General features: G+C 37.4%; 1 protein-coding gene across 1 annotated transcript in view; it reads left to right on the top strand.

Annotated features, from left to right (window-relative positions):
- LOC109560042 (transmembrane serine protease 11F) overlaps positions 1–23,066 on the top strand; it is a 123,282-nt gene extending 100,216 nt beyond the window's left edge. The window contains exons 4-10 of the mRNA XM_070790739.1: positions 332–396; positions 2,606–2,769; positions 5,124–5,162; positions 10,291–10,492; positions 15,055–15,314; positions 16,413–16,555; positions 22,908–23,066. Of these exons, the coding sequence (XP_070646840.1) occupies positions 332–396; positions 2,606–2,769; positions 5,124–5,162; positions 10,291–10,492; positions 15,055–15,314; positions 16,413–16,555; positions 22,908–23,066 (1,032 nt within the window). The remainder of the gene's footprint in view (positions 1–331; positions 397–2,605; positions 2,770–5,123; positions 5,163–10,290; positions 10,493–15,054; positions 15,315–16,412; positions 16,556–22,907) is intronic.
- The last annotated feature ends 4,530 nt before the right edge of the window (positions 23,067–27,596 follow it).

Below are 27,596 nucleotides of genomic sequence, written 5' to 3'. Positions count from 1 at the left end.
ATAGTTTATTTGACAATCAAAATGAACATTATGAATAGTGTTTAGTATATCAGGCAATGTGTGACATGTGGTATACATTGTTTCTTTTAATCCTCAACACAACTCTACAATGTACACAACTCTGTTACATCATTTTAGAGCAGAATCAAACTATTATGATAAGATTGTTCAGTTTTACAAGGATTAGAACTTGGTTGAAGTCTTACCACTGCAGATAGTCAGTTCACAAGTCTGGGAATAAACTGGCATCCTTACCTTTTCCATAAGTCTCTAGATAAGATGAGGAGTAACACTTTCTTAGGATTAACACTTTAAATTTTTTTCTATTCAGATGTCTAGGATATTTCAACATTCTGGAGAGGGTCGGTTTATCAAATCTCATGTTATCAAATTAAGGTATGTAAACTTGGCTTGGGGCGTCCCAGGTGGCGGCAGTGGTAAAAAATCTGCCTGCCAATGAAAGAGATGCAGGAGACATGGTTTTGATTCCTGGGTTGGAGGGCATGGCAACTCACTCTGGTATTCTTGCCTGGAGAATCCCATGGACAGAGAAGCCTGGTGGGCTGTAGTCCTAGAGTCTCAAAGAGTTGGACACCACTGAAGTGACTTAGCCCATAAAGGCCAGCCCCTTTTGATTATCTTCACTTTCAGTTCAGTTCAGTCGCTCAGTCGTGTCCGACTCTTCGCGACCCCATGAATCACAGCATGCCAGGCCTCCCTGTCCATCACCAACTCCCAGAGTTCACTCAGACTCACATCCATCGAGTCAGTGATGCCATCCAGCCATCTCATCCTCTATCGTCCCCTTCTCCTCCTACCCCCAATCCCTCCCAGCATCAGAGTCTTTTCCAATGAGTCAACTCTTCGCATGAGATGGCCAAAGTACTGGAGTTTCAGCTTCAGCATCATTCCCTCCAAAGAAATCCCAGGGCTGATCTCCTTCAGAATGGACTGGTTGGATATCCTTGCAGTCCAAGGGACTCTCAAGAGTCTTCTCCAACACCACAGTTCCGCCTACCCAAAAATCAGACTATGATTTTCTCTTCAATAAGGTTTTTCCTCGAATGCTCCTGCATTATTTTATTTCGGATGCCTTTTCACTCTGTTCTGATAAAAGGCAACATATATAAATTAAGATATGCATTATCAGAGACTAAAATAAGTTACTGGAATTTATCCTGAATATATTTTAATAGAAAGTCCAAAAGGCTTGGCATTTACTGGAATAATATATCTTGTTTTTTATCAATTTTGATAAAAATTGATGAAATTTTAAAATTTTTATTGTGGATATCAATCAGTTTACACACATACATATTTATACACATGAGCTTCAGAGGTGATGCAGTGATAAAGAATCCACCTGCAAGGCAGGACACTCAGATTTGATCCCTGAGTCAGAAGATCCCTTGAAGAAGGAAATGGCAAACTACTCCAGTATTCTTGCCTGGAAAATCCCATGAACAAAGGGACCTGGCAGGCTACAGACCATGGGATTGCAAAGGGTCAGACACAACTTAGTAGCTAAACAACATATGTATCTATATATATAGATATATATACACGTGATAACATGCATATACATATATATGTAAATACACATATATATTTGTAGTACTTATTTACTTCATTTCTTGATGGCAAATATACATATGGTCAAGAGCCCATGTCTTTTCTATCCCTTTTCCCCTTTCTACTCTCCTTTCTTCCTTCATTTTTTGTATATGTCCAACTAAATTTGTTCTCAAAATATAACTAGAGGGTTTCTAGACCTCTACACATTATTGTAAATTTTTATATTTGAACTTATCAAATGATCTCCTTTTATAATTGCTTTCTTTAATCATCCATGTTTCAAACTCATATTAACTGACTACCAAGCCCCAAAATACCAATGGCTCAACACAATAAAGATCTATTTAATTTCCATGGTACAGTCCAAACAGACGTGGCATAAGTGGATGTAGGAATGATTGGGATTGTAGAATGGACTTGCCCACTGAATCTCTGGGTGGCAAATAAGGGAAGAGTGAAAGCATGGAGGATGGTACAGGAAGTCTTCCAGGGCCAGGTCTGGGAGCAGGTACATCATTTCTTCCCACATTTCACTGTCCAGGATTCACTAGAGAGTTTCAATAAACTGCAAGGAAGGCGAGGAAATGAAATTTAGCTCTTGCTTAGAAGGCAAAGCTTAGAAGAAGGGTTTGGTGAATACAAAGCATTGTCTTTGCCACACCACAACTGAGGAATAATGACCTTGGTTACAACTTGGTTCAGAATCCCTTAAAAAGCAAATCACCTAAGTGCACGTGTAAAGCATGATTTCGCGAACCTCTCCTCCTCCCACAACCTCCTCTTTTTGAAGTTCAAAAAGGTTATGAAACTAAAATTATCTCACAGCTAGATGGTGAGCTAAGTTAGAGGCAAGAATAATGTTTTTTCCAGCTATTTATCTTAGCCGGTATTCCTAGAGATCATTTAAAAATCTGATACGCACACATGCCACTCACTATTAAATCTAGTGTGAATCATAACGTGTAAAAATAGTTCCTGGTTAGAGAACTGACTTTATTATGATTACCTCTATCTGCTTTTTCCTCTTTAGTCCAGATCAAAATGGTATGAACATTCATATGGTGCTTGTGTTTCGATTCCCATCTACTGATAGTGCTGAGCAAGTCAGGAAAAAAATTGAAAGGATTCTATATCAAAGTCTGAAGAGAGAACCGATGCCTTTGACTATATACAAACCATCATTTACACTCACACGTAAGTCCTTTTACCATCTTTGTGGTTCCCTCCCTTCACAATCCTCTTTGTATTTTTCATAAGAATTCAGGTCAATGTATTCTCTCATTTCAAGAATTCACCCTTGGTGAATGTATGTCAGTGTGGATTAAAACTAAAATAAAAATTCGCTATGAGGTAAAGTCTAGTTTTATGATTTTTTTTTTTTTCATATTTAACTTGGGCATCACTATGGGTTTTTAATTCACCCCGTATGTGAATTTTCATGTTGGATCTTTTCAAAAGCATGAAAGGGTAGGCATTAATTGCACCAGATGGAGGAGCCTGGTAGGCTACCGTCTATGGGGTCGCAAAGAGTCGGACACGACTGAGTGACTTCACTTCACTTCACAGACTCAGGGAAGGTGTCAAACATGGGACCTGCAAGCGTTGGCGGCGGGGAGGCGGGGCAGGGGCGGTATTAAAGCACAGGTATCCTGACTCCCAGAGGCCAGTTCTGGGGGTTAGCTTCCATAGTATCAAAGAAACAGAATCTTTATGAAGGTTGAAGCCTGTTGGAAGAAGCATTAACATGAACCATAAAGAGATTCTCTCTAGCTTATTTCCAATTTAAAACAATTTTAGTCATCTCCTCACAGATTCTTCACAATACAAACTCAGAAAAGCTGTCATTTCATTTTCCCCCAAAAGCAGAAAAAAAATGGAGCTCAAAAGGTTATGAAAGTAAAACTAAAACTGCCTCACAGCCAGTGGGAATCCAAACTGAGAGACATTTCTGTTTTTCTGTACCAACACAAAATTAGAGAAAGTAAAATAATGTATTTCAAATAAGACTATAAGTGCCAAGATCAGGGACTGTGTCTTTTTATTTTCTTATTCCTCCCCCTGAACTCTAGCATATGTCTCACAGGCATTAGGCATTCCAACTCTGTTCATTGTTTCTAATTAAGTATTTCCAAATGTGGTTGCTTCTGATTTAATACCAAAAAATAAGACTTGTCCTTTAAATCTTGAATCTTTTCCCCTCCCAACAACTATGAATTTAAAAAACAGATTGTCTAATTTCTCTGTTGTTAGAAAACCAGGAAAATCCTTTAAATACATTTTGATAGAATCCCCATACACAACAGTGATAACTTCTTCATAGAGTAATAAGAAATGATTAAGAATATGGTATCCACCTTTATTTTTAAATCAATTATATTCCTCAGAAAAACATGGCATTTTCCAGCACTCTGTAAATGGCAATGTCAAACTAAATCTCAATTCCTGGTATTATAATTGTGCCTAACACATGATTATGTAAGCTAAAGTAAAATATCCACCATAAATTAAAATTGTAGAGTTTCTTATTTTACAATTTTAAAAATCATTTTTCAGCCTTCCTGGTCATGTATACTGACTTTTTATTATTATATTTATAAATAAATATACATTTATTACATGTATATTATATATATATATATACATGTATACTGACTTTTAATATTAAATGATATTCTATGACCATCCTTGATAACCAAAATTCTACCACATACATTTTCTTCTGCAATACAAAGCTCACACTAAATAAAGAGAAGTAAAATGTCCAGGAGACTTCTAATAGGATTTGGGGCTCACATTCCCCTTATGGAAATGTCAGTATTATTGTGGAAAATATGATATACTTTCCTACTTTCTAACAAATAAAACAAATACCAAACCACCCCAATCAAACGAAACTGACTATAAAGGAACACTAAGATAAGTTTGAAGGGGAAAAGGTGTCACAGAAGGGAGACGTAAAGTGGAGGGAGAGATAGGGGGCTGGCTGTATACAAGAGACCTTCATGCCTCCAGTACCTGCTGACTTCCACCGTGTTCGCTGTGAGAGTCATCCTCAGTGAGAGAAGCCATCAACCTGCAATGATCAAGTTCCCACTCTTTGTAGTCAAAGGCCTGGGAATTGGTCTGTGAGGGACCTGGGATGCCTATCAACCTGGCTTCCAGGCATATGCCTAACACACATAGGCTAGTCCAACTGCTACAGCGAACACCAGTTGTGATGGGAATAGAGGTTGTTTCCCTTAGTTTTACTGGAGGTCCCACAGAAATCAGCCATGGACATTTATCCTAATCATTCTCTCCTCATTTCCTAACTTCTGTTTTTTGGTTTCTTAGTGAAAATCAGAAGACAAAATGCTACCTTTTTAGAGTAAAATTATACATTTTGAACCAAATCAGAGTAGAGGGTTATTTATATATTTCTTGGTTACAAAAAATATCATATATGGATTCTTTGGGCAATAAGCATTTTATAGTAACCATTTGAACAAAATCACAGGAAAATAGGAACATACACTTCCACCAACTAATTCATGTTTTGTTTATTTCAGCTATCGACAACAAAAAGATGAGGAATTTTCTCAACAGTCGTAAGTTCCAAAGCCCATGATTAACTGTCTATTTCATAGCAAAGATAAATAATAAAAGCCCAGAAAGTTGCAAGTAGAATTTACCACATTCTTTTATGAGGTATAATTGATATAACATTGTATTAGTTTTGAACATACAATGTATAATTATTTGATATCTGTATTTCAAAATGATCATAACAGTAATACCGAGTTGTTTTTTCTGTTGTAAACCACTTAATCTTTTTATTATGTTTTATTACTGTTGACATTTTAAGACATTGAAATTTATACATTTACACCAAATACAATTTTTAGTGTTTTGACTTACAGAATGTGGTAAAAAATTATATAGCATTCTTGATATTACATACATAACATTTGTAGCTATATTTCTAACATCTTGCATGCATATGTGCTAAGTTCCATTAGTCGTGTTCAACTCTTTGTGACCCCATGGCCCATAGCCCTCCAGGTTCCTCTGTCCATGGGATTCTCCAGACAAGAATACTGGCATGGGTTAACATGCCCTTCCCCAGGAAATCTTCCCTACCCAGGGATGAAACCTGCATCTCTATGTCTGTTGCATTGGCAGGTGGATTCTTTACCACTAGAGCCACCTGGGAAGACCAATTTCACATTTTACTTATCACTAATCTTTACATGGACTTTCTAGGTGACTCGGAGGTAAAGAATCCATGTGCCAATGCAGAAAACACAGGAGATACAGGCTCGATCCCTGGGTCAGGAAGATCCCCTTGAGGAGGAAATGGCAAACCATTCCAGTATTCTTGCCTGGACAATCCAATGGACAGAGGAGCTGGAGGGCTACAGTCCATGAGGTTGCAGAGAGTCAGACATGACTGAGCACCAGCACAAACTTTACATACTCTATTACTAATCTTTTTCAAAACAATATGTTCCATTTTATCCCAACAGTCACAGTCATTTATCCATCACTAAAGTCTCTTGCTTGATTGTTGTTCAGTCACTAAACCATGTCTGATTCTTTGTGACCCAAAGGACAGAAATATGCTAGGCTTCTTTGTCCTTCACTATCTCCCAGACTTTGCTCAGATTCGTGTCTATTGGGTCAGTGATGCTATCTAACCATCTCATCCTCTGACGCTCTCTTCTCCTTTTGCCTTCAATCTTTCCCAGCATCAGGGTCTTTTCCAGTGTCAGCTCTTCATGTTAGGTGGCCAAAGTGTCGGAACTTCAGCTTCAGGATCAAAGTCTTTTGTTATACTTTTACTATTTCCCTTTCTTGAGTCTTGATTTAAATTCACCCTTTTGCTTGCTAAACTGTATCTTTAAGTTATTTTTCAATAAGACAACTACATAGGTGGTGTATTTTTGAGAAATTGCATATATCAGAATCTCTTTCCATTGCCTTTATCTTTATGTATTATAGGATTCTTGGGTCATAAATTTTCTCAAATAACTATATACATATCATTCCACCTTCTTCTAGTGTTTTGTTATAGAGCAGAAGTCTAAGGCTGGTGTGATTTTTATTCTTTTAGGTTATCTTTTTGGTTCCTGGAAGAAGGTAGGAAATCTTTATCCTATAACATTTTTTTTTTTTTTGTCAAGAGATCTAGATGTGTATTTGACACTGAACCTTGTCTGGGACACTATGAGATTTTCAACTTGTACACTGTTTTTTCTCATCCTGGAAAAATATTCTTCCTTTATAAATTTGATGATTGACTCTGTTTTAATTGGTTTGGTTTTTTTTTTTCTTCCTCAGGAACACAAATGATTTATTATCTGAATGTCCATTTACTGAACTCTATGACAATCATTATTTCTAGTTCCAGTTCAGTTTCAGTGCATTATGAAAGATCTCATCTGATCTATACTCCTGACAACCACTTACCTCAATTGTCTGGTGTCACATTTTCTCTTCTTCTATGTGGATTTATTATCTGTTATGACATTTCTGTGATTTCTTTAATTTTCTTGACTGACATACAGATCTTTTGTTGTGTGTACTCTTATCAGAGTATATTTTCCCCTTATGTTTGGCTACCTTTGTTTTATTAAGGTCATGTTTTCTTGACTATCTTTGCTGATACCAAGCACAAGTTCTGAAAATTTCTGAGGAAAATTTTCAGTGATATGTCTGTCTTCTAAGTTTATATATCATCTGATTTAGAGGATCTTAGCCATGCCATACAGTTAGATGCAGGATTAAATTTGGATTTTAAAAACAGAGTATATGAAAACTACATCAACCACCCACTTTAGGGCACCATCAGCTCCAGCATTCACTGGTGCCAGTTCTCTGTCATTCTCTGTTTAAATTCCTTTTCATAAGTCCAATCACAGCACTATAAAAAAACACCTACCACAGACTGGGTAGTATATAAACAGCAGAAATATATTGCTAATAGTTCCGGAGGCTAGAAGTCCGAGATTGTTGTGAGGTGAGGGCCCACTTCCTACTCATAGATTCTTGCTGTTCAGTCAAGTGGTGGAAGGGGCTAGAGATTCCTCTGCAGACTATTTTATAAGGTACTGACCCATTCATGAGAGCTCCACTCTCATGACTTAAGCACCTCTGGAAGGCTGTACCTACTAATACCACCACCTTTAAGGGTTAGAGATTTCAACTATGGGGAGTACACATTCAGACCATTGCACGAAATAACCACATTTTCATAGAACGTTTCATCTTTCCTGTGTTTCTGGATAAGACGGTGTGCAGGCATTGTGGCTTCTGAATGCATACATAGAGAAAAGAGTTAATGGGTCACAACTGGAAGGTTCAAACTAGAGCTTCTGTTTGGCGAGGGACTGGTGAATTACAGCTTTACTTCTGGTGTGGAAAATCACAATATCAGTGGCTTTGTCAGAATTGTTAGGGCTCTCCACAGAGTTCTGGTTCAAAGAAATAGGTTGGGCAGTCCAAGAAGTTGTTTTTTAAACCAACCCACTGAATACTGCAGTTACTGAAAATTACCTCCAAAATGTATATACTTTTTTCTTATCTTTCCTTAATTTTTGGTGATTTTGTTCCTTTTGCCTTTGAGTAATACCATAGACTCAAATTTTTCATTTTCAGTCTGAGGATAATAACATCTAATAACATAGAGAGATAATAACAGAGTTATTAAAATTAGGGCAAGTGTATGTAACACTATGTACAGGGTCTGGATAATAACTAGTAGATATTATTTTTATTATTATTACCTTCACATTTATTTTTAGGGGAAATTGGGAGAGGAAGCATTAGACTCTACTGATGTGGCACCATATTAATGGAGAAACTCTACATGATGGAATTATGATAAATTTATAAATATGATTTCAAGCAACTATTTTTAATCTGTTCCTGAATAAAACCTCTTTTTTAAAAAGTGTATTGTTAACTAATCTCAAAAATATACAAGCAACTCCTACAGCTCAACTCCAGAAAAATAAATGACCCAATCAAAAAATGGGCCAAAGAACTAAATAGACATTTCTCCAAAGAAGACATACAGATGGCTAACAAACACATGAAAAGATGCTCAACATCACTCATTATCAGAGAAATGCAAATCAAAACCACTATGAGGTACCATTTCATGCCAGTCAGAATGGCTGCGATCCAAAAGTCTACAAGCAATAAATGCTGGAGAGGGTGTGGAGAAAAGGGAACTCTCTTACACTGTTGGTGGGAATGCAAACTAGTACAGCCACTATGGAGAACAGTGTGGAGATTCCTTAAAAAACTGGAAATAGAACTGCCTTATGATCCAGCAATCCCATTGCTGGGCATACACACTGAGGAAACCAGAAGGGAAAGAGACACGTGTACCCCAATGTTCATGGCAGCACTGTTTATAATAGCCAGGACATGGAAGCAACCTAGATGCCCATCAGCAGATGAATGGATAAGAAAGCTATGGTACATATACACAATGGAGTATTACTCAGCCATTAAAAAGAATACATTTGAATCAGTTCTAATGAGATGGATAAAACTGGAACCTATTATACAGAGTGAAGTAAGCCAGAAAGAAAAACACCAATACAGTATACTAACACATATATATGGAATTTAGAAAGATGGTAACAATAACCCTGTGTACGAGACAGCAAAAGAGACACCGATGTATAGATCAGTCTTATGGACTCTGTGGGAGAGGGAGAGGGTGGGGAGATTTGGGAGAATAGCATTGAAACATGTATAATATCATGTATGAAACGAGTCGCCAATCCAGGTTCGATGCACGGTACTGGATGCTTGGGGCTGGTGCACTGGGACGACCCAGAGGGAGGGTATGGGGAGGGAGGAGGGAGGAGGGTTCAGGATGGGGAACGTGGGTATACCTGTGGCGGATTCATTTCGATATTTGGCAAACTAATACAATATTGTAAAGTTTAAAAATAAAATAAAACTAAAAAAAAAGTGTATTGTTAATAAAAATATAAACATCAATAATTAGAAGACACATTAATAAAGTATACTAATACACTTCCAGGTATTATTTAGGGTTGAAGTCTAATCAACTGAGAATTTGTTATCAGGGAATCAGAATATGTTAAAAAAAAAAAACTAGTCTTTTTAAATTTTAGAAAAGCAAGATACTCATTAATATTTAAGATGGTTAAAATTCAGGGCTTTTCAAAGACAATGTACAGATTTGTGTCAAGGCAGAATCATGGCTGACATTCAGTGTTGCACTCTCTCAGTAGTAAGAATATAAATTTCGACTTAGATCCTTCTAATCCTTCCAATGTACAACTCTGTCTCTTCCCAGCTGTGTTACCTTCAGTAATTTATGTTCTTTTTCCCAGGCTGAGTTTTCTCATTTAAAAAGTGTTTTGCTACACATGTATCGAAAACTCTCAGCAGAGGATCTACACATTTTTATGCTCTTAAATTATCTATTTATCTATTCATCTGTATATGCTCCATATAGAGGCAGAAGTTCATTCTGGTTTGGATACCTTGAAATGTTGGTAAATATTTCTTTTGTACCTCTCTGGGAATAGTAGCACCCCTAGAAAATAACCCCAGAGACTGAGTGCTAGAAATGGGTTAAACAGCAACAGGTTCAATGGACCCTCTAAGCATCTGTGCCCAATGCAAATCAGGGTGTGCTTTTTTCCCCTCGTTTTCATGAAATCAAGGTAACACTTGTTTCTGTGACAGGCTGTGGAATAAGGATGACACCTTCATACATGCCATTACCAGCATTTGCGTCTACTGAAAGAATTGTCCAAGGAAGTGAAGCAGCTCTGGAAGGGGAGTGGCCGTGGCAGGCTAGCCTCCAGCTCATAGGGGCTGGCCATCAGTGTGGAGCCAGCCTCATCAGTAACACGTGGCTGCTCACGGCAGCTCACTGCTTCCGCCGGTAAGTTTATTAGAGCTCTTATGAGTCTTGCTTACTCAGTTATTAATTACCATCAATTTAGTGCCTGGGAAAAGTCCAATCTCACCAAATTATCCTCTACTCCACTCTAGATGGACGCTATCCCCTAAATGCATTATGGCTGCTCCATGCCCCAATCGAACTCATCCCCTCACCCTTCTCTCAATATATATCATGTTTGGTTTGGTGAAAACCAAACCAAAGAGCCATTCTTGTGACTCATACCATCTGTTCCTTGTATGTAGCATCATGAAACTATGCGATCTTTTTCTACTACATCATAAATTATTTTAAAGACTATTATACATGTACAAATTTAAACTTATGTATATTTAAGGAAAATTCTGCCACTTTCACTTTTAAAAAATTATTTCATCTATCCTCCAACTATCAACATCCACCACCACTTATAGGAAAAAAAAAAAAGCAAAGGTATCATTTTTGAAGCTCTCCCTTAATAAGGGAGAGAAGGAAATGGCAGCCCACTCCAGTATTCTTGCCTGGAGAATCCTGTGGATGGAGGAGCCTGATGGGCTGCTGTCCATAGGGTCGCACAGAGTAGGACACGACTGAGGCAACTTAGCACATATGTATGCATTGGAGAAGGAAATGGCAACCCACTCCAGTATTCTTGCCTGCAGAATCCCAGGGATGGAGGAGCCTGGTGGGCTATCTATGGGGTCGCACAGAGTCAGACACAACTGAAGCGACTCAGCAGCAACAGCTTCCAATTATCCAAGAACCATGTGGGCTGGTAAAGAATCCACCTGCAATGCAGGAGACCTGCGTTCAATTCCTGAGTTGGGAAGATCCCCTGGAGAATGGAAAGGCTACCCACTCCTGTATTCTGGCCTGGAAAATTCTATGGGGTCACAAAGAGTCAGACATGACTTAGCAACTTTCACTTCATTTCATGTGGGCTTTTCTGGACTAGAGAGGTGTGTGGATGGTGGGAGAAATCTACCAGCCTATATCACTGCCCTCACAGTGTGGAAGATGGGTCATACAAAACCTGAAAAGAGCTCTCTGTTGGGCTTTCACAGTTGTAACTCTTAACACTCAGCTATATCACTTCACATACACAGACATGCACAGGCACGCTATTGCCCAAGATCAGGGACACACTATATTTTTTCCCTGAGGTTTCAACATCAGGGTACAGAGAGTTTTTCCTTTTAAACCCTCAAAAGACAAAAGTTCTGAAAAAGGTCCTGGCCAATGACACTGTTCACACACCCTTTCAGAAGAAACGATCCTTGGTGAGTCTAAGTGGTGCTTGATCATCCTTCTAAGGGTAACACCCAAATTGTTCTAAGATGCCTACACCTTTATTTATGGAGCAGATGTGTAATGAGAATGACCTAATGGATTTAAGGTGATTGTCACTGTCTCATGAAAAAAGAGAAAAGGGATTCGCATGTACGTATTTACAACCTCAGTAATATCATCGTGCTCAGGTAAACTTGAGTCTCACTAACTTTTCAAGGCTTTATGATTTTTTCATGCTCATATAGTCCTCCATTTTTCATACATTTTTAAAATTTATAACTGATGCTTGCTTACATAAATTAAAAAGAAATAAGCTCAGAATGTAAAGTCTTTAACTATTGAGTGAAGAATACAATCTATATAGACTGAGATCCATGTTCTAGCAGGTCCAGTGCCATTTCTGTGTGGGCAGACATATAGAGGGACTGGCCATTGAGTTTGATAAAGCAGAGATAACTGGTGATCTTGATCAAAGAAATTGTGATGATGTGATAGGGGTGAGAATGAATTCAAGAGAGAAAAGAAAGAGAAGGATTGGATGTAGTGAGTTTAGACCCCACTTTCAAGGAGTTTTTAAATGAATGGGAGCAGAGAAATTTGATAGTCCAGGGTGGCTGTGGATTCTAAGGAGGAATTTATTTTTTTAATGTGAGAACTGTAATAGCATATTTTATGCCAATAATAATAAAGAGTTTAAAATTATAATGATTCTGGAGAGGAAGGGATCAATTTTGCATGTGATATAATTTCATATAATTGCATGATGAAGTGCACTATTGTGAAGGAAAAAGAAGGGTACTTTGAAGACAGTATCACAATTATCCAAATACTTTTTAAAATTTTATGTTTTTTCCTACAGAAATACTATATTTTAAAAATCATATTTAAGACAAATGTTAGTACCTTTATGCCCATGAAAAAATGATCCCTGTCTTTGTGAAACAACTGTATATAGGGAAAAGTTCTTGACAGGATATCATGAGACCTCGGCCATCTGTCTCTGACACTAACCAGCTGAATACATCATGTACCTGGCCAAGTCATTTAATTTCTGAATTTCAGTGTTCTTATCTGCACAGCATGCTGAACTGTGCCTATTACTTGAGTCTCCCTTTCTGGTTTTTCATGCATGAAGAGATAGGTATTTCTGTTTTGTCTACTCAGTTGGTTTACAAGATCCTTAAGGACTGAAGTAATATGTCTTTGTAGATTACAGAATTCTAGTTTTCAAATGAATGGTTCATCCTTAAGATTTCTGCTTTGAATTAAATCTTCCTTTATTATTTTTAAATATAAATTTATTTATTTTAATTGGAGGTTAATTACTTTACAATATTGTATTGGTTTTGCCATACATCAACATGAATCTGCCACAGGTATACACGTGTTCCCCATCCTGAACCCCCCTCCCTCCTCCCTCCCTGTACCATCCCTCTGGGTCATACCAGTGCACCAGCCCCAGGCAACCAATATCATGCATCGAACCTGGACTGGTGATTCGTTTCATATATGATATTATATATGTTTCAATGCCATTCTCCCAAATCATCCCACCCTCTCCCTCTCCCACAGAGTCCAAAAGACTGTTCTATACATCTGTGTCTCTTTTGCTGTATCGCATACAAAGTTATTGTTACCATCTTTCTAAATTCCATATATATGCATTAAAAGAAATCAAAATATGCATAGAAACAAATGAAAATGAAAACACAACAACCCAAAACCTGTGGGACACTGTAAAAGCAGTGCTAAGGGGAAAGTTCATAGCAATACAGGCGTACCTCAAGAAACAAGAAAAAAGTCAAATAAATAATCTAACTCTACACCTAAAGCAACTAGAAAAGGAAGAAATGAAGAACCCCAGGGTTAGTAGAAGGAAAGAAATCTTAAAAATTAGGGCAGAAATAAATGCAAAAGAAACAAAAGAGACCATAGCAAAAATCAACAAAGCTACAAGCTGGTTCTTTGAAAGGATAAATAAAATTGACAAACCATTAGCCAGACTCATCAAGAAACAAAGGGAGAAAAATCAAATCAATAAAATTAGAAATGAAAATGGAGAGATCACAACAGACAACACAGAAATACAAAGGATCATAAGAGACTACTATCAGCAATTAAACCTTCCTTTAAAGTGTAAATAAGTAGAGCAGCTGAGAGAGGACCCCCCCCCCTCCCCCGCATACCCCAATTCCTTGGCCCCTAGGCTCTGCCTGCTTATCCCTGGGGCAGTACAGAGTACTTTGAAAGCCACTGATCTTTCAGGTTTTTCATTACACTTAAAGCTTGATGATTCACCAGCACAGTAATCCTGCATGAACAGGGAAATTCCCTTTTTAAATTCTCTTATGTGTAATTTCCTTTTACATAATTTTCCTTTACAGAGAGAATTCAAGTTTCTACATATTTTTGTCATTCTTGAAAGGGCTGATTAGACAAACAGGGAACTGAGGTTTAGGGTAGAACAGGGAGTAAAGAGATGATAGAAGGATGCAGAATTTGCTTGTAGTGTAATCTCATGGTAGAGAAAAGCATCTGTGTTAAGGGAAAGCCTCAAAAATAGTAAGAGGGACTGACCAGGGCAGATGAAAGGGTAGTGGGGGCTCTAACAGCACAGCAATGAGTTAAGGCTGCTTTTAGCCCTTGAGTATTGGGGCAGGGTACGGGCACTGGGTGGAGAAATAATCCTGTATACACATGAGGGTTTGTGAAGAAGACAAATTACACTTTGTCTCAAAGATCAAGATAAGACCCAGTAAACAAGAGTCAACAGGTTAAATCATAAAATAAGAATGGAGAGAATGTCTCATACAGAAGGAAATGCCCCTTAGGGTGATAATGTCCAAAACAGATAAAAATTAATTTCTATACACTTCACTGAAATTAGAGAAAAAAATCAAATTTGAAGAGTTTCTAATGAACAAAATTAAATGTTAATTTAACATTAAAATGTTAAATTAAAATGTTAGAATTAAAATGTGAGAAACTAATTGTATAGTACCCATTATTATTATTCCAGCTGCAGCATGAAATTCCACTTAGCTATTGTATTCTTTTAAATTTTAGAGCTTGTGAAATATTTTAAGAGCTTTCCTACTCTCACTTGTATCATCAGTATTTTAACCTCTTTTTTTACATGAGGCCATCAATTGCAAATTCTCTCGCTATAGGAATTTTTCAGGGACATAATTCCAATAGTTGCAGAGAATACTGTCTCAACTGTTTTTAGAGGATACAGTTAAGTATAACTAATCGTATTCTTTATTTTTTTGCAGAAATAAAGACCCAAATAGATGGATCGTTACTTTTGGTATAACTATAACACCACCTGCAGTGAAACGAAGTTTGAGGAAAATTATCATTCATGAAAATTACCGTAAAGAGACAAATGAAAATGACATTGCTTTGGCTCAGCTTGATACCCGAGTTGAGTTTTCAAATGTAGTTCAGAGAGTTTGCCTCCCAGATTCATCCATAAAGTTGCCACCTAAAACAGGTGTATTTGTCACAGGATTTGGATCCATTGTAGATGATGGTGAGTTGTTCAATGTAATTTACTTAGTGCAAATTTATCTTGGCATCTAATGTGCCATCTAGGAGATACCTCTTTAGACTTTTCATTAAAATGTTCATGCTTCTAATGTATATGGGCTTCCCTGGTGGCTCCGATGGTAAAGAATCTGCCTGCAGTGCAGTAGACCCAGATTCGATCCCTTGGTCAGAAAAATCCCCTGGAGAAGGAAAGTATGACTCTGAGAAGAACAAGGTGCTGTGTGTTAAAGTAAAAAAAAGTAAAAGGAATCATATATCCATCCTTGAGGAGTTCACAATTATTTGGAGCAGTCGTGGGGCAGAGGAGAGTTCAATAACATGGATAAGATGAACAGATGGTTCTGGGTACTCTAAGAAGGAACAAAATGCTATGGGAGTACAGGGAAGTAAATTACTACAAATTGTATAGTCGCCAGATATAAACACTCCTGGCTTGCGTATACTTCATATGCTTTTTTTTTTCTGGTTTAAATTCTTCCTAATTTTAATGAGGATATACCATGGTCATAAACATGGACGTGGTTTGTGAATGTTTTGAGACTAACGTACGCAGTATTTTTTCCTCCTAACCACTGGCCTTCTTCTCTGCTGGTGTCATATTGTTGGTATATCTTCAGCATTTGCTTTGTTTCTCATGCTTTGAGACATTCTGAGATAACACTGTGTAGCATAGAGCTGGGCAAACAGACCTGTGCAGTTTGTATCCTGGTTTGTACTTGAGTAGATTTTGGAAAATCAATGAACTTCTCTGAGCCTCAACTTCCTTATGTGGAAAATCATGAAAAAAAGTCATATACACACAATATTGTGTGTAGTTTTGAGGGTTCAAAGAACTTTTGAAGGTCCACAAATACGCAAGAGTCAGACACAACAGCAACTAAACCACCACCACCACATATATGTGTACTGTTTCCTTGCATGTAGACATTTATGCCACAGAAAATAAAATTAGGCAATCATTAATAATGAAAAATCTAATGCTTTTACTCCTAAGAATATACAACTCATGTGTCTTCTGAGTCTTAGATATAGCTGTGTTCAAAGAACATGTGTTTTGTTTTTTCTTTTGTTTGGGTAATAGGACCAACACAAAATAAACTACGGCAAGCCAGGGTAGAAACCATAAGCACTGAGGTGTGTAACAGAAAGGATGTATATGATGGCATGATAACTTCAGGAATGTTGTGTGCCGGATTCATGGAAGGAAAAGTAGATGCATGTAAGGTAAGTCCAAAACACTTCAAAAGGAAAGTTTCCATTAATGATTTCTAATTTGAGCCTACATGTTTACCTGAAAGAAAAAAATGACATGAATTTTATCAAAGAATCAGTTTACCTAAATAACAAATGATAATCAAAATTATTATATTGAGTGTTTATTATGCAAAAACAATGCTAAACACTTTCTATACATTATTTCGTTTAATATAATGAGATGGACATAGTTCAGTTCAGTTCAGTCACTTAGTCATGTCCAACTCTTTACAACCTCATGGACTGCAGCAAGCCAGGCCTCCCTGTCCATCACCAACTCCCAGAGCTTGCTCAAACTCATGTCCATTGAGTCGGTGATGCCATCCAACCATCTCATCTTCTCTCGTCCCCTTCTCCTCCTGCCTTCAATCTTTCCCAGTATCTCTTTTCCAATGAGTCAGTTCTTCGCATCAGGTGGCCAAAGTATTGGAGCTTCAGCTTCAATCAGTCCTTCTAATGAATATTCAGGACTGATTTCCTTTAGGATGGATGGGTTGGACTTCCTTGCAGTCCAAGGGACTCTCAAGAGTCTTCTCCAACACCACAGTTCAAAAGAATCAATTCTTCAGTGCTCAGCTTTCTTTATAGTCCAACTCTCATAACCATACATGACTACTGGAAAAACCATAGCCTTGACTAGACTGATATTTGCTGGCAAAGCAATGTCTCTGCTTTTTAATATGCAGTCTAGGTTAGTCATAACTTTTCTTCCAAGGAGCAAGTCTTTTAATTTCATGGCTGCAGTCACCATCTGCAGTGATTTTGGAGCCCTCCAAAATAAAGTCTGTCAATGTTTCCACTGTTTCCCCATCTATTTGCCATGAAGTGATGGGACCAGATGCCATGATCTTAGTTTTCTGAATGTTGAGTTTTAAGCCAACTTTTTCACTCTCCTCTTTCACTTTCATCAAGAGGCTCTTTAGTTCTTCAATTTCTGCCATAAGGGTGGTGTCATCTGCATATCTGAGATTATTGATACATACCTTGACAATCTTGATTCCAGCTTGTGCTTCATTCAGCCCAGCGTTTCTCATGATGTACTCTGCATATAAGTTAAATAAGCAGGGTGACAATATACAGCCTTGACGTACTCCTTTTCCTATTTGGAACCAGTCTGTTGTTCCATGTCCAGTTCTAACTGTTACTTCCTGACCTGCATACAGATTTCTCAAGAGGCAGATCAAGTGGTCTGGTATTCCCATCTCTTCAAGAATTTTCCACAGTTTCTTGTCATCCCCACAGTCAAAGGTTTTGGCATAGTCAATAAAGCAGAAGTAGATGTTTTTCTGGAACTCTCGCTTTTTCTATGATCCAGTGGATGTTGACAATTTGATCTCTGGTTCCTCTGCCTTTTCTAAAACCAGCTTGAACATCTGGAAGTTCACAGTTCACATATTGTTGAAGCCTGGCTTGGAAAATTTTGAGCATTATGTTACTAGCATGTGACATGAGTGCAATTGTGTGGTAGTTTGAATGTTCTTTGGCATTGCTTTTCTTTGGGATTGGAATGCACACTGACCTTTTCCAGTATTGTGGCCACTGCTGAGTTTTCCAAATTTGCTGGTGTATCAAGGGCAGCACTTTCACAGTATCATCTTTTAGGATTTGAAATATCTCAACTGGCATTCCCATCACCTCCACTAGCTCTGTTCATAGTGATGTTTCCCAAACCCCACTTGACTCTGTATTCCAAGATGTCTGACTCTAGGTGAGTGATCACACCATCGTGGTTATCTGGGTCCTGAAGATCATTTTTGTGCAGTTGTTTTGTGTATTCTTGCCACCTCTTCTTAATATCTTCTGCTTCTGTTAGGTCCATACCATTTCTGTCCTTTATTGTGTCCATCTTTGCATGGCACTATTGACGTAGTACCATGACATAGTACTATTTACAAAATAGAAAATTAGTCTATTGCTCCCGTTTCTGGTTCAGACCACCTCTTATGCTCTATTGTTATTTTCTTAAGCAAATTTGTAATCAAAAGGCAGAGAAACCTCTCCTCTGAAAAGCACTTTATTCAGCTGTATCATCGTCTCTCATCTATCTTGTTTTTATCCCCTTACCTCCTAATATCTCTACTTTGTTCCACTCATTCTTTCATGCCATTGACGCCTAGAATAGATTCCACCTTTGTCCTAACTTCTGCAATATTGTCATCAACTCATTTAAATGCTGGATCCTTAGTTCATAGATCTCAACCTCCAGGGACCTTCACTCCTCCTCAGTCACCTATTCCTAGGGCCACACCTTGAACCTTGTCATCAAAAACTGTTTCATCTCCAATGACACTAAATTCCCAAATCTTCCTATTTAACAACTATCCTCAGTCCTTTCTGCCTGATTTTCAACTACTTCTGTTTCTTTGGTCACACTGTTATAATCCAACCTACCAATCCTCACTGCCCAACATACACAACTTACACACATATTCTTTGTGTCCCTTCTCTGTTTTATTTTCATTTCTAGCTCTTACACCATTCAAAGCACAATATATTTTATTTAACTGTCTCACTAGCCTAAAAAGTGAACTCTGTGAAGGCACTCATTTTAGAGCATCTATTTTATTTACCTCTGTTTTATGAATACCTCAACCAGTCTTGGCACAAATATTTGTTGGCTGAATACCACCCTTCTTCAATTTCACAGAGTCTTGTAGAGCACAGCTTCTCTGCTGTTTCACAGTCCATTAATTCTTTCCTTTCTTCCACTGTTCACTTGTCCAATTTAGATTTCACTGTGATCATTTTTTAAACATTTTTGCTTATACCCCAAACCCACTTGATGTTCTCTCTTCCTAGTGTTTATGTCTGACAAGTTCCAAACCTGGAAGAACTCAGTTATTCAGACTCTCTGCCTGCATCTGGGAAGTCATATGCTCCTGAAAAAAATACAACAGAACACATGGCTCCAGTATGTGTTCCACATAACAAAGCTGACAACCTTACTATTTTTGTTGCTTTTTCCTAAATCTACCTTTCTCTGAATTCTCCCACCATTCTACACTTTCCTTAACTTCCAGTTTTTCCTGCCCATTTATTCTCAACTGATGATTCTGTTCTGAATTTTCAAAAAAAAATAAAGTCATGGTAAGGAATTTCCCCATCTTCCTAGCATCAAACATTGCAGATCTGTCTTTATCTGGACCCTTTTCATCCACCTTCAGCTTAGGTCACTACAGAGAAGTTGCCCCTTCACTAAGGATAGCCCTTTCCCCACTGTTCAGATTCCTCTTCTTGTTGACCTTTTGGGGAAGTTTACACTAGCAGTTGGGCTTCCCAGGTGGCACTAGTGGTAAAGAACCCACCTGCCAATGCAGGAGACATAAGAGATGAGGGTTTGATCCTCAGGAAGACTCCCCGGAGAAGGAAATGACAACCCAGTCCAGTATTCTTACCTGGAGAATTCCGTGGACAGAGGAGCCTAGCAGGCTACAGTCCGTAGGGTCACAAACAGTTGGACACAATTGAAGTGACTTAGCATGCATATATTAGCAATTACAGTCTCTCTCCTTCCAGAGTCAACATTTCTCTTGTGACTAAATTCTCTATTCAGATCTCTCAAGTCATGGAAAAAAAAAAAAAAAAGCCTTCAGCTAGCCTCTCATTTTACCTCTTTACCATCAAATATTTGAGAAAATGTTTATTGTCACAATTTTCTCATCTCTCACTAACTCCTCAAACTGTTTCAATATGGTTCCTGCCCTATTGCTTCATCAAAATCTCTCTTCCTAATGTTTTCAATGAATCAATAACGACCATCAACAATTTGAGGGGGTCTTTTTTTCCTCTTACCAGTATTTAATAGTGCTTACCACTCCCTCTTTATTGAAATATTGTCTTCTCTTGGCTTGTAATAATTTTCACTTTGCATCTCTGTCTGCTCATTCTCTATCTCCTTTTCAGTGTCCTTCTCTTAATCCAACCCATTACATGTTAATTTATGCCTGTTTATCTTTTCACTTGATACTTTCTCCCCAGAGAATCTAATTCTCTTTCATAGCTTCAATTATCTTTTTTTTTTTTTTTTTTTTTGCAGATACTACATAAAATTTTACTTTTAGCCCCATCCTCTCTTTTGATCTCCAGATTTATCTATTCTATTCCTACTTGGCAGCTCCAGTTGGACATTTCAAAGGCACTTCAAATTCAAATGTTGTACCCGATTCTGCTCTGATTCTTCTCCCCAACTAATCTTCTTTCTGTGTTTTGTATTTCTGTAAATGGCATTCCCTTTCATTCTGTTAGGTATGCCAAAGGCTAGAAACCATTGTAATTTCTCTTTATCCCGTATTCAAATAACCACCTAATCCCACGGATTTTACTTCCTTAAATCTCTCTCCACCATCTTTTGTCTTTCTATCCTCTCTCAACCTCTCCTCCCCTTCCTGTCCCTTGACCACCTCCCATACACATTAACTATCTAGTTTATCTCTTTGTATTCATTCTTATGATCCTGTAGTGCATTAGTCAAATAAATTTCAGGATGGTTTCTAACAGGATGCAATCTGATCATGTTAACACCCTCCTTAAAACACTATGGCAAAACCAATACAATATTGTAAAGTAATTAACCTCCAATTAAAATAAATAAATTTAAATTAAAAAATAAAATTAAAAAATATAGATCTAAAAAAAAAAAAAACACTTAAATCTTCAGTGCTTTACCTTTATTTTTATCTTATGGTAAAATCTTCTTAAAAAGACCCATAGGACTTTATATAGAATAGTCTCTCCTTACTGCTATGGCCTCATTAGGTACCACTTGCCCACTTGCTGTCCTCTCTCCAGTCTCCTATTTCTACAAGCCTTTGCATATGCCATGTTGCTTCATGCCACAGAGCATTTGTCATGCTTCCCTCTGTCTAAAACGCATTTCATTCATGTCTTGCTTTTCATGATTTACTCTCTTCCTTCAGCTATTTGATTGATTACATTTGACCAAGGGAAATATCCCTAACCTCCCTGACTAGTCAAATCCCCCTATTGTATGTCTCTATAGCACTCATAACAGTTGTCATTTGCATATTTGTAGGCTTATTTCATATTATTTTTTTCTTATCCTAAATGTCAAGCTCTATGAGCATAGGGGCAGTTCATTTTTGGTCATTGTTTATCCTCAATGCCCATCAAAATGCCTGAGAAGCATAGCAAAGTGTTAGGTCACTCAATTGTGTCCAACTCTTTGCAACCCCATGGACAGCAGCCCCCCAGGCTCCTCTGTCCATGGAGTTCTCCAGGCAAGAATACTGGAGTGGATAGCCACTTCCTTCTCCAGGGGATACTCCCGACCCAGGCGTCCTCAATACCCAGGGGTCTCCTGCATTGCAGGCAGATTCTTTACCATCTGAGCCACCAGGGCAGCCCTGTGACACCTAGTAGGAACTCAATAAATAGTTGATAAAAGAAAAAACAAATGAAACAAGTGGGAGAGGCATAGAGAATTTATCCTGTGTATCTTACCTGAGATCACACAAGTAATTAATAGAGCTGGACCTGAAACTTGGGCAGTTCAACTACCGAGACCACAATCTTAACCTCGATACTTGCATCTATTTATTTGCATAATCTTCTTTGATCCAAAAGAGATTTAAGAAGGCTTATATAAAATTCAGAAAGCAAACATAGATAGAAATAGGTAAATGAAAGAAAAGAAAGCCAGAGTAGGTTCATAAAATACAGTCAAGAGCTAACATACTCAGAAGAGATCACAGAAAATTTCTGCTGCTGCTGCTGCTAAGTTGCTTCAGTTGTGTCTGACTCTGTGCGACCCCATAGATGGCAGCCCACCAGGCTCCTCTGTCCCTGGGATTCTCCAGGCAAGAATACTGGAGTGGGTTGCCATTTCCTTCTCCAGTGCATGCATGCATGCTAAGCCGCTTCAGTCGTGTCCGACTCTGTGCGACGCTATGGACAGCAGTCCACCAGACTCCACTGTCCACAGGATTCTCTAGGCAGTAATACTGGAGTGGGTTGCCATTTCCTTCAATGTACAAATACCAACCTCATATTAAATATTTTAGATAAATTCTTACTAAATCATGCTTAAAGTGTCTAATAAAACTAGCAAAAAATATATGTATGCTGAAGCATAAATAATGTAGCCATTCCATATAAATTAGTATTGGTCTTTCTAGAAAATAATTTACTTAATAATTTAGCACAAAATTTTAACTCAGTCAAGAGAACCATCATATAATCTGTCTCTAATCTGGTTGTATGTTCTATGTAACTTTTTCCATTTTTCCTCTGGAAGAGATGATTGCAGTGATTGTCCTACTGAATTAAATTAGAGTTAACAATCTCAAAAATTTTTTTTCTCTAGGGAGATTCTGGTGGACCTCTGGTTTATGATAATCATGAAATCTGGTACCTAGTTGGTATAGTAAGTTGGGGACAATCATGTGCTCTTCCCAAAAAACCTGGCGTCTACACAAGAGTGTCTCAGTATCGAAACTGGATTGCCTCCAAGACTGGTATCTAGTGTGAACTGACCCTGAATTTTATCCATTGCACATAGAGCTAGAACTCCTGCATATTATGTATTATTTATATTCTTGTGATTTGAATCAATTCCTTTGCTGAATGTCAAGAAGTCCTTCAGAGACAGAGCAATCTAATATCATGAGGTGGACTTCGTGTACATGGGACAGAAATCTTTCTCTACCCTAAGGAAAAAGATACAGCAAATGACAGGCAGCACCAACTCCTCACTCACATGGGAAATTGTGATCCTATTAATCAGATGAATATTTATATATACTTTCGTTCATTGAAGATGGGAACATCGTTTTCCACAGGATATGAAGTGCTGCCAGGGCTCTCAAAAATCTTACCTCATATAGTACCTGGAGCACTTGGGATTCATCTAACAAAATATGAAACAGCAACCATCCTTGAGGATTCAGGGCTCCAGTATTCTAGGACTGATTACTGGACCTTCAATGGCTTGAATGGAGTGTGTGAGATTTGCAATATAACTTGAATTCTAACCTGGGTTTACAAATAATAATACAGAATAAATAATAAATACAGAATAAATACAAAATAATACAGAATAAATAAATAATAAACCATGAGAATTGCCATGTAAAAGGTGTTTAAATATATCTGAACTTGCTATTAACATTGGGTTATACACATCAGTACTAACTTCAGGATGCATGTTGTATTGTTAATAAGCATTTCTGCTTTATTCTTTAACAGCATCTTTCCATTCACACATCATTTGAAGCTAGACTGAAAAGGAGACAACTCCTGGGAGCAATTTTTCATGGATATAAGGAGGATAAAAAGAACTAATGGAACCTAGGCCATCAGAGATGTTTCAAATGATTACTAACAAAACAAGCACTCTTTAGATTTTTGGTGGAATGAAACATCCAATTATCATTTAGATATACCTATGTCATATACAGTGCTTTTATAAGTCTTCAGTTCTCTGACAAGTCAGATGTGTACTAGAATGTCAGGTTAGGAAATCTGATTTGTGAAAAGTACTTGGCACAGTGTCTGGCATATATTATACACTATATAAAAGTTTGTTATAATGGGAAGGAATGCCTTTATGAATTTTAAAGTTAATGAACTTGTTTAATGAGTGAATGACCTGGGGCTTAAAACAGCCCCAGGTCTAGTAGGAGAGAGCACAGGCTTAGAACCAGACCGCTTGAGCTTGAATGTTGACTCTGACATGGGTAAACTATGGGTCCTTAACATCTCTGCATTAGCACTTTCATCTCTACAGTGAGAATAAAAATGATACCTACCTCATATCATTATGAGGATTAAATGCATTCATACAGGTAAATTACTTGGAACAGGGTCTTTATACAACAGGCTCTCAGTATGGACTATGTGTCATGCCATGCGTGCATGCTCAGTTGTATCTATCTCTGTGACCCCATGGACTGAAGCCCACCAGGCTCCTCTGTCCATGGAATTTTCCAGGCAAGAATACTGGAATGGGTTGTTGTTTCTTATTCCAGGGGGATCTTCCTGACCCAGGGATCGAACCCATGTCTCCTGCACTGACAGGTTGGTTCTTTACCACTGAGCCACCTGGGAAGCACATATATGGATTAGCTGCTATGAATTATTATTAATGTGCTTTGGACTCAATAAAACAATATACTTTTTAAAAATTGTACTTTGCTTCTTTAAAATCATGTAATTGATTTCAGAATAGTTTAAATTACATTGTAAAAAATTAGGTGAATCACTAGGTTTTCAAAATCAGTTTTGTATGCCTCAGTAATGTATGTCTAACCAAGTTTGCTTATACACAAGTAGTCGTAAGATGCTTGGTCATCTGTCATCAAGGCTGTGGCCACAGAGATGCAGCTGGATTCACACTCAGGTCCCAAACATGAGCTCTCAAATTCTAGACTTGTTGCTCTGATTTATCTAAGAAAAATCTAACCTCTTAGTTTCTTTAATGACCAAAACTTTAAATTTGCATGTATGTTTGTTATGTGTAATATATATGTAAACAATATAAATGTAACTAAACAACTCCTAGTCATTTAATGTAAATGTTAAGATATAATAGTCACAAAATGGTTATTCATATATACTTCCTTTTTGAAAACAAAAGATCACCAAATTTCTGATCTGATGACTCCTAGCAACTAAATATCAATAGAAAAAGCAGAATAGAAATTTAAATCCTTATGCTTCCTTTTATATGTAGAGATACAGCCAAAGCTTTTTGGAAAATATTTAACATATTCAAAATGTGTTTGATTGATGATGTAAGTTCTTTATATTAAACCCTAACACAGCCTTTGGTAGACACAAGAAAACAAATCTGTCTAGATTGGATGGATATGTGCTTTTGTGTACCTATATTTTTATTTCAGAAGACTGTGGCTACTCTTTGCATATAAATATCTGTGAAACTACATATACTTATTTAAATTATAATACAGTTAATTTAATTCAGCCCAATGACATTTTGACACATATGAGAGGAATAAATGCAATAGACTATAAAAATCTAAGAAATGGAAAATCAGATTTAAAAAATAGATTTATATATACTATTCTAGTTTGATTCTGATCTGTTGTGTGGTGATATGAGGATCATGCAATAGCTTCCTCATGTTTTCCATCTACTATTTGGGACATTGAGTGATCTAGCACATGGCATTGTTGTAAAGCTTTCTTGTAAAATAATAGAGTTGAAAAAATCAAAGAATGTTTAAAGCCTGCTCAAAAAATGCAAAGTATATTACTGCAAACTGATATTAGTACAGATGATGCTGTAAATGCATTAAAATTACACAGAAGTGGGTTTTTTTACAGTGTTAATTTTATTTATCAATAGTATTGCTTTGTGAATTTTGCAGATGTTTTGTGGTTAAAAAAAAAAAAGCCTGGGCTGTGTCTTGTATGCTGTGAATACTATAATAACACACACATCTTTTCATAGAAAAAAAAATAACAACTCTACAATTTGTCTGACTCGTTGTTTTTAAAAAGACAGGTCAAAGCCATTTTAGTTGACAGTAAATTATGACAGCACATAATTCCTGTAGAATCTTGGTAGAATTTGGGGTGCCATGTGGATGAAAGGGTTAATTTTTAACGCTAGAACAAGATTGAAACAAAAATTTTGCAATGTCTAACCACCTCTCAGGAAAATCTTCATGATTCAATAACACTACGAGCAAAAATACATTAATAGCAATCATCCAGTGAACTTGATGCTTTGCTCATACATTTATTTGACAGAGATGGGATGTGTGCAAGGCATTCATTCATGTCATCATGGAAGTGAAAAATGAACCTGTTACAAATTATTGAAATTAATGCTGGAGTTATAGCTGTTAGAGCTAGACAGGACCAAAGAGATTATCTATATGAAACTTCTTTTTCAAGAATTCAAAGCCAAGGGAATTTCCCCAGGAAACACAGTAGATGATAATCAGTAGAGGAAAAGAATGCAGGAACTCATTCATCCAGTTCAGTCATGAGTTATGCATGTTCACTAGACAGGGATATTGTGGTTCTAGAAGTCACTGGAATGAAATGATTATTGCTAGACCAGTGTTTCTCCTAGGAAAAAAGTTCAACTCACATCGTGTTTGGCAAAGTATGTCATTTAATCTAACCAGCTTTATGGTTAAGATAAATAATACCACTTAAAACTATATCCAACTATACCTATGGAAATGAAGGATGATTTTAATGTAGGTGAAGTTGTAGAGCTACTTAAATTGGCAGGTCAGAATAATCCATGGAAAGTTTCCCCTACAAATATACACAATATCCCTTCTCTTTCTCATCCCTCTACACTAAACTTTCTAATTAAAGCCTTTATGTGGTGTAAATTAAGAATCTATACCATATTTTAAAATGAGGAGCAGCAAAAGATTTCAGATCTTGCTAAAACAAAGTGTTTGCTTTGAACAGGGAAATGGCAACCCACTCCCGTATTCTTGCCTGGAAAATCCCATGGACGGAGGAGCCTGATGGGCTACAAGTCCAAGGGGTCGCAAAGAGTCGGACACGACTGAGCGACTTCACTTTCACTTTCACTTTGCTCTTTTTAAACTCTGAACTTCTCTAGTGGCTCAGAGGGTAAAGCGTCTGCCTGGAGTGCAGGTAGACCTGGGTTCGATCCCTGGGTCCAGAAGACCCTCTGGAGGAGGAAATGGCAACCCACTCCAGTACCTTTGCCCGGAAAATCCCATGGACGGAGGAGCCTGGTAGGCTATAGTCCATGGGGTCGCAAAGAGTCGGACATGACTGAGCGATTTCATTTTGCTCTTTTTAATGCCTCATTAGAAGATCTGTTTTATAAACTAAACTACAGGAAGTGCACTAAAATGCAGCAAACTAGAAGTTTTGATTAAGATGATTTTGTGAATGCTTAAAATGAACATTCTTTTACATGTTTCAGTATTTTTCTTGCTTGAAAATTTTAACTATGGCTAATAAGAAATGAGAGAAATGTAATCATGTCAGGCAATTAAGAGAAATATATCTTTGCTCCCAATTGCCCTTAACT

The sequence above is a fragment of the Bos indicus genome, chromosome 6 (assembly GCF_029378745.1).
Source record: "Bos indicus isolate NIAB-ARS_2022 breed Sahiwal x Tharparkar chromosome 6, NIAB-ARS_B.indTharparkar_mat_pri_1.0, whole genome shotgun sequence".
Lineage (NCBI taxonomy): Eukaryota > Metazoa > Chordata > Mammalia > Artiodactyla > Bovidae > Bos > Bos indicus.
This window is presented reverse-complemented; position numbering and strand designations above follow the sequence as displayed.